The sequence below is a fragment of the Phaethon aethereus genome (assembly GCF_964289735.1).
Source record: "Phaethon aethereus genome assembly, chromosome: 32".
Classification (NCBI taxonomy): Eukaryota; Metazoa; Chordata; class Aves; order Phaethontiformes; family Phaethontidae; genus Phaethon; species Phaethon aethereus.
The window spans coordinates 145770-163057 of NC_138608.1; the positions used below are offsets into that span (position 1 = coordinate 145770).

At 49.6% G+C, this 17288-nt stretch overlaps 1 protein-coding gene across 1 annotated transcript; it reads right to left on the bottom strand.

The window, feature by feature from the left end:
* Positions 1 to 3658: 3658 nt before the first annotated feature.
* Positions 3659 to 15517, bottom strand: AKAP8L (A-kinase anchoring protein 8 like; the record flags this gene model as incomplete). The annotated part of the gene is made up of 13 exons (XM_082012145.1): positions 3659 to 4764; positions 5232 to 5327; positions 6202 to 6332; positions 6843 to 6948; positions 7064 to 7205; positions 7570 to 7678; positions 8940 to 8976; positions 9245 to 9300; positions 9468 to 9591; positions 10008 to 10476; positions 12623 to 12863; positions 13924 to 13956; positions 15391 to 15517. The coding sequence occupies 13 exons, from the start codon at positions 15515 to 15517 to the stop codon at positions 4273 to 4275; spliced, it is 2163 nt and encodes a 720-aa protein (XP_081868271.1). The 3' UTR covers positions 3659 to 4272.
* Positions 15518 to 17288: the final 1771 nt, after the last annotated feature.

The following is a 17288-nucleotide window of genomic DNA, read 5'->3' on the forward strand; positions in this document are numbered from 1 at the left end:
GAAAGAAGTTCTACCAGCCGTCCTTCATTGCTGATGACTGAGACATACCCCAGCAAGCTCGAGCACCTCGAAACTCCCCCTTGCGAGATGCTCCCCACGGCTTCGGAGACCTCGGAAGAGAAGCAGAGCTTACGAGGCCGGGCACATCCGCAGGAACTCCTGCCAGGAGATGGAGCTGTCTGCTCCGAAACACCCCAACACGCACCTCAAAACCTCCTGCAATTTCTTTCCTTGGATTCTTCCTGCGGTCTTCTCCCCAGATCCTTCTTGTTCAGGAAATATGAAAATACCGCTTTGGAGAAGTGGGCAGCGCTGGGCACAGGAGTGATCAGGCAGAAGTTAGTGGTGCACGTGGTTATAATTATTATTAACTAACAGGATAAAATACTCAAGAGCATTAGCAGAAACTGAGATCTTGGTTGAACAATCAGAAAACACAAGTTAAATCTGCTACCACCCCCAAGCCAGGGCCACCGCTGAGGGTATCGCAGTAGCCATAGCGGACACAAGTATGTTCTGGAGGAAAATAAAACACCCTTATTTACGCTGAGCCGCATCAGTTTGAATTGTGGTGCTTAATTGTGTGTTCTCCAACAAATCAATGTGGGATACAGCCAGCAGATGTACGGAGCATGGAGGGAAGCAAGCTAAAGCAACAGTTCAGCTCACCTTTCTTAGGGAAAAGCGTCAGCATCTGAAAATCACCCTAACGGGTGTAAGCTGAGCACCTCTATCCTGAAGCCAGTCCCTCATAGCAGCCAGCACACAGCTGCAGTGAACTCTACACGATCACTTACTCATCAGCAATTTTCTTAAGAGTTCATTCGTGCAGGGAAGGCGTTTACAGGGAAGTTGGCGCAGAAGGATTGTAGCACCCGCTGACTTCTCCAAGCCCTTCCCGGCTGGTTTCCTCTTCCTCGTCTCTCCTCCGCTCATGTGCTCCCCGTCCGCAGCGTCTCTGGGGACGAGGTGCTTGGATGTTCCTGCGGAGCCACAGTCCATCATGCTGGGCTTCGAGCAGTCCGAGGGGCTTTTAGTTAGCACAACTAATAAATTGTTGTCAGATGTTTCGAGTTTACTGCCTAGGGGAGCACAGAGCCATAAAAACCTTAACACTACATATACGAGCACTAAGCATTTCTAGGTCTGCACTTAATTCAAGGATTTTTCCTCCGAACACAAACCCACAGCAAAATTTAGCTTATAAGGACCCAGATACATTGCAACCATAAAGCCCCAAACACTCCCGAGGAGCTGGATGAGCCGCGATGTCATCAATATGGCAGCACGGCTGGCAATCTGGGCTGAGCAACTCCTCGCACACACCAGCCACCTTTCGAGAAGGACTTGCTCCTTGGCTGGACCTTTGTTTGAAAGGGAACACAAAGCTCAGAGTCCAAGGGAAGGGCTGTTGTACAATTAATCCATCACCAGACTGTAAAAAGCTTGGCAGAAGGGCATGGGGGAGCATCCGAAACACACAATGTGCTTGTTAATCGACCTGAAAAGCGGCTGTTAAAGAGATAAAAATTCATAAAGGCAGAAAATGTCACTTCTGCAAGGGGAAGGTGGATTCTGCTATGAGGCGGCGAGATGTTCCTTCCAACCTGAACTTCAGGAACACCAAGGTAACCTCACTCAAGGCTGTGCCCCAATTACACAAGAAGGGAATTAATTACAAATTATTTCATGCTGACAACTGATTTGCCTTCTCTTTGTTAATAATCAAGGTGGAAGAACAGGGAGAAGGTAAGCAAACTTGCTGTTCCCTGATAGAAGTTCCGCAGATATTTTGATTGACGCCAATGCCTCTAGAGCAAGTGAAAGGGGATGGGAGGAGCCGCCGACCCTGCAGGCCAGGAGGTGAAGAGCCTTCTCCCAAAAAAACCAGCTGGGAAGCAGCGTATTCAACACACAACCTGCACCCCTCGACGGTCCCTCTACTCAAAATTCATTTCTCCAGCCAGTATAACCATGTTAGAGAAACAGGGAGAGTAGAAAGGGAAAGGTATAAGGAAGGTGTAACTCACTACGTTAACAAATAAAGGCGGGTTTTGTCTGCTTTTAAAAAGAATGGCTGGCTCATGGAGATCTCGCCACTTCCAGGACCTAATATTTAAGGTACAGGCAGCCTGCCTCGACTAAAGAATCTTAATTTTCTTCAGTAAACCTTAAATCAAAGGTATTCTCCTATAATGCTTTCTGAAAATCCACCCCAGTTACAACATTGATCCCCAAACACAGTAAAACACAAGCAGAGCACAGGTCTTAACACTGCAACAAAGCCAAGCCCAGTTGTTTTCATTAGGATGGCACCAGCTAATTAAATCTAGATCAGAGGGTTTCTACAGAGACAAGTAGGAGGAAACCTGGAAAATCACCCAAAAGCTCTGCCGAGCAGGAGGAAAAAAACAGCAGCTGGAGAAGAATCAAGACTCTTTTCTTGGCACAGGCTAAATTTGAACAGATGATGGTGGCTAGCTGAATGCTTTCAAAGCAGAAATGTGTGAAGATTATGCTTCCGAGGCAGCTTTCTAACCCTGCACCCTCCTCTGGTCTTTTACAGCCTTCAAAATCATCCTCTCCGCGTCACCCTAAAGTGCCATTCTCCAGGGCACCCTCTTAGGCTGCTCTGAGCTCAAACACACATCAAAGCTAGACCTAGGAACCAGGCTTAATACACTAAAACACCTCAAAAATGACAGATGCCCGATTAGACCTGCACAAGAGGTGGAAGCAAGTGGCAATCGACTCCCTTGACACCCAACAGCTTGCAGGGTCAACCTCGGGATCAAGCCATACCCACCCAAGAGGGAACGAGGCAAATTCCTTGCAGCCCCGATGAGGTTATGTAGTGACTCAGGGTATGAATTATGTTTGGAAATGGATGTTCCAGGACTAGTTTGAGATGCCCGTCTGCAGGAGAGGGGTTCACCGCTCAGGAAGGCAAGCAGGTGATGCCTGCCTCTGGCCAAGATAAATGTTCCAGGACTTGAGCTTGGTGTTTTCTTGGGTAATAAATCTCCCTGGCCTGGAGCAGGTGAAATGTTCCTTCTCATGGAGCTCGCCTCGTCCATCTCTCGATCGCCGTTAGCTCATAGAGGACTCCACAGGAATGGCTGAAGATCCGCTGAGTTGCTGCCTCCAGTCACCTGTGCTGGAGGAAAGGGTTTGAGGTCAGGAGTGATCTTCACCTTAATGCTTAAATCTCCCTTTCTGCCCATCGCTGGGGAAAATTCTCTTGTACAAATAATTTACACCAAGTTGGAGGTTTGGGAGACTGGACATGGCGATTCAAGGCTAAGCGGGTCCTTAGCCATCAACCCATCCAGTGGGAAAGCTCCCAGCCGCCTCTCTCCATAGCAGGAATAACCTCTGTGGTGTCATAGAAACTAAGTTTCCTTAATTTCTCCCTCCTTCCAGGAAGGAGAATCCGTACTCCAGCTGACGACTGACCGAGAACAACTTCAACCAAGCATTCACTGCTAACACAGGTGCCTACGTCAGCTCCATCTGCAGTGCTGAAGCGAGGAAAGCTGAGCCGAACCCAAATCACAAACCAAAACACGAAGACACAGGGGTTGTAGACCGGTTCTAAGCCTCCAACCTCTCACAAGCTTTACCAGGGCACCAGAAATTAAGGCAGAGTCACAGGTAATCTCAGGACAGTCCTTTTATCTCCACCCACCAAAACATTCACCTTTAAAATGAAAGCATTTTACAAACAATACAATGTTGACATCACTTAGTTTCGCTCCGCATTAAAAGGAAGAATAAAACATCAGAGGGAATATTACAATCACATGGAAGTTAATGCAGAACCTTAACAGTGTACACTGCAGAAATTAAAATCCTGGGATAGAATTTCTGATGTTTCCGGACAGACAGGCTAAGGGGAAAAACCACATCTTTGTTAAATATAGAAAAGTTTCAATTCAAGGGGAAGAGGTTTTGTTCGCCAGATCGTGAAGTAGCACTGGTTTGCACACATGCTCAAAAGGAAATTCTCCTAGTACAAAGCCATCTAAAAAACAGAGACCGCACAAAACCTAGCTACTAAAATTAAGATTTGGTAAAAAAAAAAAAAATTCCTCTATTTTCCAAAAAAATCACTTTACAGGTCAAGGCTTCCACTGCCTAAGTGAGTTTAGTAGAATGAGAACTCAAAAGATGTGCTATGAAATTCACAGACACAGTTATGTTTAAAAAAAACCCCAACAAACCAAATAAAATACACCAGGTCTTTTACACATCGTTTTCCTCATCAAGAGTTTACTCCACATCCTCATCCTCTTGTGCTGCAGCAGCTTCCTCACTTTCTTCTTCCTCCTCATCTTCTACCTCCACACCTTCTACTGGCTGTGGCTCCTCTTCCTCAGGGAGGGATTCCTCCGCAGGCGGAGAAGGCTGCTCCTCCGTGTCTTCTGCATCCGGCTCCACCTCTGTTTGTGCTTGTGGCTGTGCCTCGATTTCTGTCTCTGTCCCTGTTTCTTCTCGTTCCCCCTCATTTTCAGCTCCTCCTGGGTTCTCTTCGGGATCCTTGTTTTCCTCATCTAGATTTTCCTCCTCTGGATTTTCTTCTTCTTCTGGATTTTCCTCTTCCGGATTTTCCTCCTCTGGATTTTCTTCCTCCGCATTTTCCTCCTCATCCTTGTTTTCATCTGCTCCTTCTGCTGTTCCTTCCTCTGCATTTCCACTGGCTCCCCCTTCTCCTTCCTCATGCTCCTCTTTTTCTTCCGGGTCATCCGTAAAAGGATTCTCACCCTGAAAAGAGAAAGACAAACATTTGTCTGCTGAGAGTTTATCTCTAGCTGCTTTGAGGAATTCGCACAGGGTACACGCCAGCGAACCCTCCCAACAAGTTTAGAGTAACGGTTGCACCAAAAGCAGTCAAGTGAGCAGCTCCTGAAAGCAGATGCCACCTCAGAAATTCAAATCAACGCTAACATTAGTGGTGACAGCGCAACGGTCAGGTCTCTGGCCAAAGTTTAAGCTGGAGGCCTTGCTCATCCTGTTCGTGTAACGTGTGGGGCAGGCGATGACAGATGAAGTCATCTGCATCGTAGAGACTCGATGACCAGCAACCAGGAATCCGATATCCCAAATTGCCTCAGGTTTCAACTAATAACCACCCTCAGTAGTCAACAGCAGCTACTGCAAAATTCCTACAGCACGAAAAAAAATGTGGCTACCGACTTGACCCCACACCAAGCCGCTCCGCAAATACCTACCTTCAGGTACCGCTCCAGCTTCTTACTGATTAGTTTGTTGTTGAGAATACTCCTCGCAACTACTAGCGACGATTTCTTGGACTGCTCCATCATAGCCTGTACGGGAAGACAAAAAAAACAACCCCAAAACACACTTAGATTTTGTTCTGATTTAATTTATGAGGCCAGTAATTAGTCACAGCTCAGCAGCAGACGACACGACAACACAGCAATATTTAAGACATCTGTGATTTTCTGCACGTTCCCCAAATTCTGTGCTGCGGAAAGGTATCAGGCAGCCAAGTAAAAGCCACGTGGGTTGTTTCATCCACTTCCACCAGCGGGATCGTTTCATCTTTCAGTCTCCGGGACTGAAGTTGAAAGTCGGCGCATGTTGATTCTGCCGAGGCGTGGGGAATGAAGGACGGCCGAACAGCCGAGCGCTGCAGACAGTAACGCAGCCTGCTCAACATCGCCACAGTAACGCGTCAAGATTTACAGTCGCAGGTCGCTGTATGTATTTTATACCAAGAAAGAGCTGTCGTCTGACAGCCATCACCTCGGATCACTGCTTGTAGGTATAGTAAAGCTTGTAACAACATCAGCGTGTATGTATGCGGAAGCGGGGAAGTCAAAGCTGTTTATTTGCAAGAAACAAGGTGAGAGACAGGATATCTTCTTTTCAGCTTGGCACAAGGCATCATTGAAGGTGCTTTAATCCCGCAAATGCCTTGTTCGCCAGCTTTTGCAAAGAGGAAGTTTCTGGGGACACAAGAACAGTTAATTTTAACTGCAGACTCTGTGGAGAGAAGTTTCTAGGGACACAAGAACAACAAAATTAACTGCAGACTGTGGAGAAAAGCACAGAAGAGGATGAAGAAAAGTTCTCCCTGGTTTCAGGAACCACATGAACTAAAACCAGCCAAATTTGTGCTCCTGTTATTGCAGCTGAAGCCTGCAAGAGCCCCGAGGCGCCGGGCTGCCCACTCACCCGGCGGTTGTGGTTGTGATCGAGCGACTTCAAGTGTTTCTGGATGATGCCGTACTGCATCGGGATGAAGAGGTCACAGGCAGCACAGTGAGCCGCCTCCACCTTTTTAATAAAATGCTCCATGCCAACATCTGAAAAGGAAGATAGGAAGAGTATTAACTGGAAAATAATCCATGGATCTGTGGTGTATTCCAGGTTTTACTCCAGCCTGTGCCACAAACTCCTTGTTAACGCTTCCAGCAGCATCAAAACAGTCTTTGCGGGGAGCAGGAGAGGAGCCAAGCAGAGCGTGCGTTACATACAGCCAGGTTAACAGAATAGCGGCGGCCCAGATACAAGCCTGGCCGCACGCCGCAACGATGAGCGACGCAAACTGCAGCTGCATCAGCACTGCGGCTTTGCAACAACAACAAAATAATCTCTTCAGCCAGCTAATCATTTATCTCGCATCCACAAAGCCGGGTGATAACAACCTGAAGTGGCTGACGGTGCACTTGAACGTATAGAAGGTTTTACTCTTCAGCAACACCAGCAGGTCCCCCCCTTCCCTCCCCCCCATTTTTTACTGTTTTACTGTTTATGGAGTTGACAAGGCAGCCGGTACACGACACTCTTGCAGGCACACGGGTAGTAAATCTTACCTTGCGTAAGATCTTGGTCCCTGTAAATCTGCTGAATAACTGCGTTAATGTCTTCAATTGCTTTACGACGCTCTTCGGTTTTCCTAGTTTTATTAGCAACGTATTCCTGTATGGCAGAATATTTGGTGTTAATATCTTTTATTTTAAAATAATTTTATTTTAATAATAGTACAACGCAGAATTCTTAAACTGAGGGGAGAGAAACATAGCCAGGGGCTCACCTGGAGAAAGTCAGCTGTTTGTTGAGGCAGCTTGGTTCCAACAAACTTGAAGTGCTCCTTATGGAATTTACTCTCCAGGTGACTGTTCATCTCGTCATCGTAGAAGGTCCGATATTTGCATAACGAACAAACAAACTGGATCCTGTCAAGAGAGTGACAAAGTGCAAAGGGAAGTGATATTCAAACCACTCCGTTCCAGCTCGACGTGGCACCGCTTTCTCACCGCATCTACTCCCTTGGGCTACTTAAGGGATGGCAGATAAACTCATGGAAGTCTCCAACCCTTTAAGCGTTTCTGGGACTGTTTCCCAGAGGCTTTCCCATTTCTATTTGTCTTTTAAGCATGGACGGCAAGACGACTGGCAGGAGAGCAAAGCAGCTTCTACGAGGAACAGGCAAAACACTGGGACAACTGGGAACAAAAGGACGGGCCCTGGCTGCGTGTCCTAGAGTCCCAGAGAAGAAAGCAACATCACAAAAAAAAAACAACCCCAAAACTACATTACCTTTCTACCATGCGATCCCGATGCCTCTTCTTTTGCCTCTCTTGAGTTTTCTTGCCCGCCTGCAATTTGCGTTTGATTTGACTGATCTCTTCTTGAATTGTTAAAGCACCTAAGTGTTTAAAGCAGGTTGTATTTCAGGGCACTACTTGAGGACATCACCTGATTAAAGAGAATTTCCCTAGACAAGTTTAGTCGTCAGCCCGACCAACCCGCACAACCTAGAGACACCACAGAATCAAGAAGCTGCTCCCACTGGCCAACTACAGATAAACTTCTGGTTTATACAACAAGTGCTGTCCACCCCAAATTAGCTTTTTCCCCTCACAAAAAAAAAAAAGCAAGCTGCGCTGGGACAAACTTAGTGGGTGGGAGGCAGAGGCCCAGTCTGATTTGTTTGGCCTCAAAGTGAACACCGTCAATGTGGTAAAGCTTGGGTAAGGGGAAACAACTTACACCACTTATTTTTGGGACAGAAAAGCTGCTTCTCTGTCTGCCCGCCCTGGCATATGTGCGGGCACATCCCAGGATCAAATTCACGCTGCACACCGGTGGGACGGGCAGCAAGGACCCCCTCTAAGCTCCCTTCCGGTCCCCTCTAAGCTCCCTTCGGGTATCGCGGTGCTTCTCCGACCAGTCCCGTCTCTCCAAGCTGGGAAGCTTCATCCCGTTTCACAGCCCCCAACAACTTACCCGAAGCCAAGTCTAACGCACAGCACAAATTTAAATCTGGTTCCCTAAGTCCCAGGCTAGCAGCTTCACCAACCTACCTTGACCAAGGGATCCAGCTCCTCCCTAGCAGGGCTTTTACAGCATTTCCTTATCCCTGAGCAGACACAAAGGACGGGATTCGTCTGACTAAATGCAGACATTACAGCTGAGCTAGTCCCCTGTCCCCCCGTCAGTGGAGATCTGACAGGTCTCATCCTGAGGAACAAGTGACTCTGTCGTGGCTCTGAGAAAGGGCCCTCCCAGTTTTCTCTCCGCCAGCTGCGGCGATGCAATCCCACCAGAACCTCGAACGCAAGAGCCTTGACTCGCTCTCGCTTCTAGGATCCCACCTCCAATATTTATCACGGCACCAAAGCAGCGTCCCCAGGGGACTCAGGGACACGTGCAGAAGCCAAATCGCCCTTCATTGAGAAGGTGCAGAGGTTTAGCTCAGGTCACCAAGACGCAACGAACCAGAAGGGACAGCCAAGCCACAAGGCAAACGGAGCGAACAGACTCTAAGAACCAAAGGAGCCTGAATAAACCCATCGGATTTCATTGGAAATGTCTCTTCTGGCCATGTCGGAGCCCCTGACTGGAGGGGGTTTATGCTCCGCGCAGAGCTTCGGAGAGCAAACGAGCCGTCGCACGCACCAACTCACCTTTCTCCAAATCTTTTCCTTCTTCGTCTTCCCCCTCCTAAAAAAACGCAACGTCAGGAAGTTAAAACCATCTAGAGAAAGCAAATGTCTGTAGGCTGGTTCGACATCTTCCCCAGCATCCTTCCGCTCAAACCCTCCCCAGGCACTCAAGGCACTGCATGGAGAAGCGGCATCTCCGGTGGAGATGCCACCTGACTCACACTGGGAATAACACGGATTCCAGGGATCTGCCTTCACAGCTCCAGCACCTCCAGCCAGAACTACAGCTTTTAACCGCGATAAAGTAGTTTTCAAGAGTTACTTACGCCTCTGGAACCCTCTTTCTCCTCTTTTTCTCCCGATTCTCCTTCCGTTCCCTCCTCTGAAAGAAACACCACCGTCAGCATAAAGAGAAGGTAACCCAGATCAACACCAACAGATTTGCCACTGCGTTAAATGTGCGGCAAAGCACGATGGCTCTGCCGAAAATAAAGACAGCGGCAGCTTTATACCACTTTCAAGCGTGCCGCGAAGCTGTTCCACTCTTACCGTTGTCGGAGTCGGAGTTATCGGAGCCGTCCGTCTTCGCCGCCTTGCTGTCAGGTTCATCGGAGCTGTTGGTTTGCTTCCGCTTCTTCGTGGTGGGATCTTTTTTGATTTTCTTTTTCTGGGGCTGCGAGGGAAGAAAAAGGTTAATCCTGGCAGTACGAGCAGGTGCCCTCCACAACCAGCAACGTCTTATTTTACTCGTTTTGAATGAATTAAGCATCCTGCACTAAATTTCTGACACGTAGAGTTAATCAGGAAGGACATAATCCACCACGAAGGGCTGCAATATTCTCCCACCTTCAGAAAACAAAGTTTTTGGGATTAAAACGTCCCACATATCAATACTGCTGTGCAACTGAGCGCAGCCTCCTCTGCCTGCTCAGGAGAAAACACGCTACAAAGCCAGTAACATGCAGAATTATGTATTATCACTTCCCAGAGCGTATTTTGGCAGCCTTTGTGGCAGGACGTGTGGGCCTGTTGGGAAATTAAGTCTCTATTCGAGCCAAGCAGGTGGGAGGATATTGCACAAGTACTTACTTTAAAATCCGAGTCCCACATTTTCCAGTTTCTCCTCATTCGTTGTCTCATCATTCCTCCTCCGTAACGCATATTTCCCGAAAAGCCTCGCATTCCCTGGAACATGTTGAGTTCTGGGATAATGTTGTGGGAGAAGAGGGAAGGAAGCCTGGAGGAGCCGTGGGGACCGAAACCCCGCGATCCCATCGATTGCGGAGGCTCGTTCCACTGTCCGCCCATGCGCCCAGGATAGGAAGACGCCATGGGTCTGTTATTGCGTCCGTCTCTACCCCAATTCTGACCCCGTTGACCAAAGTTATCCCGTGCTCTGTTCTGGTATTGATCCCGGCGGTTTCCATAGAAGTTGTCATAGTGACCTTCGTAGGCGTTATCGTTGTCGTGTTCGGACTCGTTGTAATCATAGCCAGATCGGTACATGTCACGGTCGTTCATCGAAGACCTCGAGTCGTAGGATTCGTATGAGTCGTACCTGCAAGAGACACATCAGCAAGATGCCACTGAGAGGAGGTTAAGCAAACAAAACCCATCAAAAAAGATGACTTTTTTTTAAGGTTTATTTTTCAATCAGCAGATGTGTCACTCAACATGGGCCATATTTCACTGCATGGTGGGACAGGACATGGACCAGGAGCTGGTGACAGACCTTCAAGGTTTCAGTTCCAGCAATGGAGGAATTGGAAACCTTTAGACACAGGAAATCCCTGATGCCAGGGAGACCCTCAAACCATCCATCTCTTCCAGAATCACCAACATGTTTTAAAGTAATAAAAAAAAAACCCACCCAACCAACCACATTGAGCAAGGGTTCCTTCACCAGCTGAGGCTGGGGGTTATCACTTTGTCCTCGCTCCCAAACATCTGCTTCAAAATGAGTTTTAGGAGCAGCTGAAGCGAGCCAAGAGCAGCTCGTCCCCACACCAAGTTCCACCTTACCCAGAAATACTTCCAGGAACAGCGACATTTACTCTTCAGCTACTCAAGGAACACCTTGACACAACCACAGACCTATTCCAGACCCACCCTTCCTCACTCCCCATATGCAATCCATCCGTTCATAAGCTGTTTTCCCCAACTGGAAAGCCAACGTATGCCCCAATTGATTTATATCCATTTTTTCCCTCCTGGAAATGAGGCCGTGGAGGATTTTTAACCTTATATTCTGCAACATTAAAACTAAAATAAATGCTTTGTACCGGAATTTAAGGCTTTGTGTGCTTGCTGGCAGTACTTTGACTGACAAGGCGGGTGAGGGGGTAACCTGGTGCTCAAGAAAAGATCATGACGCTGAACTAACGAGCCTCATTGAAGCGCGACCCCCTCGCCGCTGCACTTTACAGCGAGGCCTCAAGAGCACGGAGATAGGAAACAGCAGGGGGGGGAAAAGATGTTATCCCAGCTCCAAGGTCAGACAAAGTCACTGTGCTGATACAAGGAGAGACGCTGGGGCTACAAAATCAGGTCAAGCACCAGTGGAGGAGCTGCCAGTGTCTGGTTACACATAAGCCGGAGCAGCTGGAGGGTAAGTAGCTCCTTTTCTGCTCCGTTATAGCCCAGAGCCAACATTCTCCAAGTAATTCATCTTCCTTTTACCGTGTTTCTCATTCCCTGGACAGAGCAGGAATTTTTTGGCATTTTAATAAAGCCTATCCCATTCCCAACTGGTGGGGTGGTGCCGAACCGGTGGCAACAGGCTGCTGGGAGGAGCGCGTCTGTGAGCAGCCAACCGCCAGCGCATGAGGTCAAACCAGACAAACCCAAAATGATGTTTGAAGGGACAAGAAGCCGGGGAACGATTCAGCGACCCCTTTCCAGTGCAGTTAAACCAAGCAAGAGACCAAAAGAACTCGATTTGCTATAATAGTACAGACCTATCATTTTGTAGGAGAGCCAGACATATAATTTCATAGGAGCTTTACTCTTCTGGAAGCATAGGAGTGGAGCAGAAAACAGTCACATCACATTCATTAGTATTTACTCCTGAATTTTACTTTATCCAATGTACTTTTACTTATTTAAGGCATTAAAAACCTGGAGTAAGTGGGTATTTCTGTAGAAATACCAAGTCCTGGCTTAAAACTCACAATGCACGTTAATAAATAGGAAATATTTGGGGAAAGAATCCTGTTTATTAGTACTTAAACATGAATATAGATCAGCAAGGAGTTGACTACTTCGTAGAGCTGAGCAGCTACTGTGACACTGGCTGCAAAAACCTCACAGCAGCAGAAGTCAATCTGTTAATCAAAATTAGTGACTTAAACTCAGATTAAGTACGAAATAGTGCCTCGTTTTCCTTAGCACTGCCCTAGAAGTACATAAGCAAGCTTGTGAGAACATTCCTTGTCACTATTATTTTACTGAAGAACCTCAAATTTCAGCCACTGCTAGAAATACTGCAATTTAAGTCCCAAATTCGGATTCTTTTTGCAAAACACTGATGAAAACTTAGTGTAAAATCCCATTTTACAGTTACAGCAGATGAGAGGAGGATGGCTGAGCCAGCTCTGGATGCTCACTCAAGTCATGATGCTGGAGAAAGGCGAGATGAGACCAGCTCTGAACAAACCGAGCAGCAGATCGTTACCGCGTCTCCTCGCCTCGTGCCCTGCACTCACCTGTCTCCGCCAGATCCATAGTGGCCTCCCTGCATCGCGTCCGTATCCATGTGCGACACCATGTCTAAGCGCTGGTTCATTTTCGCGATGACGGCATCGGTGTTGCCGCCGCCCGAACCGTCAGGGTTCATGTCAACGTCCGAATTGGCCATTTCCCAGGAGTTCGACGTGGCCATGCCGTATCCATAATTACCCGAGTTATCCTGGCCGTATCCATAGCCATAACCGTAACCCTCATAACCTGGAACAAGAAAAAGAAAAGAGCCAGGTTTATTTCCAGTCATTTGGCTTCATTAACGTTTTAATTGCAATTAAGACGCCCCAAGCAGTTGCCACGGGGAGTTAAGATTCTTAAAAAAGAGCAGATTTCTACTTAAGTCACCTATAAAGTTCGAACCGTTGAGCTCACAAAGGTTTAAGGGAACAATTTGCTCATGTAAGTCCCATAAGACAACAGCCACGGCCTATACCTTCCTCCATCTAACCCGGTTGGGAGAGGAATGAACACGGCCAAGGCAGAGCCTTCATGAAAACCCATTTTGGGTTAACACAGAGCTATCCAAGGACCATTTTAAGCCGTATTTTTAGCTTGATACAAAGCTGTTGGTAGCCAGACAAATATTAGCTGCTTTGTAACCCCTTAAAGTCAAAGGGATGACACTATAGGGCATACCTGTCCTCTTCAAAGACACTACAGCCGAGCACCGAAGGCAAAAACACTTTCAGCCTACCATTTCCCACATGTTTTACATCAGAAAGCGACAGAGAGACTTCTCCTCTTGCTAAAAGAGGCCAAAACTCTTATAAACAGAAAAAACCCACCATAGGAGTAACACGCAAAGCCAATTAAAAGCCCGCCGAGGCTTGGAATTTAGGTTTTTCTTCCCCCAGCCCTTTCATTTGGCTGCTGGCACATGCAGAGAGGGAGTTTGTATTTCTGCTGCCTCGATTTACATCATCGCCTGCATTGACATCATTTGGGTTTTCCAACTAGCAGAAGGGTTTTTTCGGGGGGTGCAAAACAACCCCCAAACCCCAAATATTCTGCCTAGAACAATTTTTCTGTGCAACCAGTTACAGCAAGGTTCTCTGTTGGCTTCAACATGAGTTTTTAAAATGAAAAAAGAAAACTGTCGCACAGGCAGAACAGTAAGAGGCTACAAAGGGTCCGTGCTGCGGCGGGGACGGTGGTTGTTCGTCACCGACCTCGGCATGTCTCCCTCAGGCTCAGGAAACTGATCTGAAGCGGAAGGTAATAAACCAATCTGCCAAAAAACGACCCCAGTTTTTATTGTACTTGCCTCTGTTCGTCCCAGAGTTCCAGTCTCCATAACCTAGAAAAGAGCAGAAAGCAATTAGAGACGAGTTTATCGTTATTGCGGCTGAAGAGATTCTCATTACCCCACGTCAAAACAGAGCGACGCCCCGAATAATCCACGAGTCTTGCACCAAACGTCAAAGAAATCAGACCTTAATGTCGCCCCAGCAATGACATCCCCGCAAAAGCAACATCCTTTGCTCATCTTCTGCAAGTAAAATCCAGGTTTTAATTTCAAGCAGAGTTTCCACAAACAAGCATTTTGGGAGCAGAGGTGAAGTATTTGGGAAAGCGAGAGGGATCTCACACGGAATAAACCCCGCTCTGATTGACACCTAAAAACAGGGGATCAGGACACATTGGGGAAGTTTTAATCCCATCGTTCGCCAGTCTGCAGCCTCCCAGGACTGACATTCAGACGCCCTTTGGGGCGAAACGTATCTCGGCGGCTTCGCTGCACTTTGCCCTTGCAGCTGGAAGATGGAGATACCGGGACAGAAAGGCACAGCCCGGAGGAGCCCCGACCGACATCCCCTGCTCCCCAGTTAAAAACCGTTACCCCAATGCTAATTTTCAAAGTAATTACAGCCTTGTTCACCAGCGTACATATGTGCACCGCTTCCCTTCGTATCTACCTATACGCACGCCATGGGAAAGGGATGTTACTTTGCAGGTTCTTGTTCTGATTTCTCCCTTAATCAGAAACTCCTCTTCACAGAAGAAAAGTAATTTATTAATTTTCTTTCCCCTCCCTGGTTACAGCCCGAGCCGCTTCCAGCTGAAGCGGCTGACACCGAATATAGCAGCAAGTCGCTTCCTACACCCACCTACTCCACAGGTGAGCCGAGATGCCGCTCTAGGAGCCACCAAAGGAATAACCGTCAAGATTAAAAGAAGGAAAAGCAAAATTGCCACTAAATTACGCGAGAAATAGAGTTACGGACGTAACCTGAGCAAGGATGAGGAATTCCCGTCAGCTGCCACCACCAGACAGAAATCAGACAGAACCTAATTAAGCTTAATCACGGTTATGCTTAAAATAAACGAATTTTCGGTCAGAAAACGAGGCTGGCTCGCTGCCTGCTCCCCCGCCACCCGCACCGGAGCTGGAAGCTACCCCCGCCCCCCGCCTGGGGGTGCCCAGGGAGCACCGGGCCGGGGTCCCGGGGGTGGGAAGCGGAGGGGCCGAGGCCACAACGCTGGCTCGGAATCAGAGGCGCCTCCCGGCCCTAAGGCCCCGCTGACACGGGCACGGGGCGAGGCCAGGCAGCGGCGGCTCACCGGTCACCCCTCGGGGGCCCGCCCGGCCTCAGCGCCCACAGGCTCCGGCCTCCCCTCGCCTCACAGCCGACTCCGCCCCGAGGGCCGGCGGGGGCCGCGGCGGCGCTGGCCGCGTCCCGGCTCCCCCGCGGGGCCGCCCGCACCGCCATCTTGCGCCGCCGCCCCTCACCTGAGTAGCTCATGATGGCGGCGCCGCCGCCCGCCGCCGCCTCCTCCTGCGCGAGACGGTAACGGCGGCGCGCGGGCCCCGCCTCCCCGCCCCATTGGCCGCGCCGCTCCGCCTTCCCCGCTCTCATTGGCCGGGAGACGCCCGCGCCCCGCCACCATTGGTCCGGCCTCCCCGCCAGATCCGCGGCTCCCATTGCCTGCAGGTGGATGTCACTCACCGTTTCTCTCGCGTTCCATTGGGCGTGCCCCGCGGCGGTTGGCAGGCGCAGGTGTCAATCGCAGCGCGGCGGGCACCTCGCTCAATGGACCCCGCACGATCGAGCGCTGATTGGTCGGCGCCGCTGTCACCTCGCGAGGAGGCATGACCGCTACCCTCTGTTCTCTGATTGGTCCGCTAGGAGGCGGGCTGACCCTGCTTGCGCCAATAGCGCGACAGAGCCGCCTCGGGCCTTCAGCCTCGCCCCCTCTCCGGAAGGTCCGCGCCTCGCCCCGCCCCCTCCGCGCCGTGGCACCTGCCTCTATTGGCTGCGTCCGCAGAGGCCCCGCCCCGCCAGGGACCCGCGCGACCCACCCGCGTGGGGGCCGCGTGTCGGGAGTGTGTGCGTGTGTTACACACGCAGGGGCAGCTTCACCCACCCGCGAACGTGCGCGCGCACGTGTCACGCGTGTCTGCACCCCGCGTGTGTGTGTGTGTGTGCACAGGGGGCGCGCCCACGCGCGTCCGTCTGGCGCGGGACGAGGGGGAAGCTTGGGAGGGGTAGTCGTGGAGACCACCCCCCACTCGTGCCTGCCGTGGGGTGCTGGTGGTGGCCTGGGCGTGGCTTCATCCTGAGCCCAGCGTCCCCTTTCCCCAGGGGTCAAGGCCACAGCCTGGCCCCACGGCCAAGGCCACACAGTGACCCCAGTGTCTCCGTACTTTAGGACACGGCCTCACCCTGACCCCAGTGCCCCCAATACCCCCGGGGTCAAGGTCACATCCTGACCCCCATGTGCCCTTGCTCCATGGGTCAAAGCCACATCGTGACCCCGGTGTCCCCATAGTCCAGGACACAACCTCATCCTGACCCCCCCCTCCCTTTTAAACCTCCCTGGGGGAGCCCTAAAACCGCCCCAATGCCCCCCAAAACCTGCATGTCCCCACCCCCATCCCGCCCTTCCGGGTATCCAGAGACTCCGCTCTCCCCCCCGGCTTCATTTCCAGAAGAATTTAATCCAACGTCCCATATTCCCGGGTACAAGAATCGCCAGAATCTGCCCCCCACCCCAAATTGGAAATAAAAAAAAAAAAAAAAAAAAATTTATCCGTTAAAATTCCTTCCAAAATTCGGAAGTTTTGGGATTTCCAAAATAAAAATGAATATTCCTTATTTCTACACAAATCTAGAGTTAAAAAAGTCGGAAGGTCTATGGAGCTAGACGAGGAAAAACCGGGAAAAATAAAAGAAATAATAAAGCAACAGTGAAACTGGGGGCGGGAAAAGGACGGGGGCTGAACCGAATCCTCCCGGCGCCGCCGATTCCGGATGGGAATGCCAGGAATTCCCTGGGGATTTTCCGGCTCCCACTGGAATTTTTTAAATTTTATTTTCTCCGGTGAAATTAAACAGGATACGGCAGTGGTGGAGGGGCAGGAAGCGGTGACTCTGGCGTGAGTTGGGTTGTGGGGTTTTTTCCCTGCGGTGGAAAAAGCGGGAGGGAAGCGGCAGCGGGTTGTTGTTTTTGTTTTTTTGGGGTTTTTTTTTGGTGTGGGAAAAGGGGATTTTGGGCAACATGCAAACCCGGAACCGAGGGATTCCGACATCTACGTGAGACTAAATTTCATCATTGCCTATGGAAAAAACCAAAAAAAAAAATCGAATATACATTAACTCTAAGGGTCATATACAAAATCCACAGCGT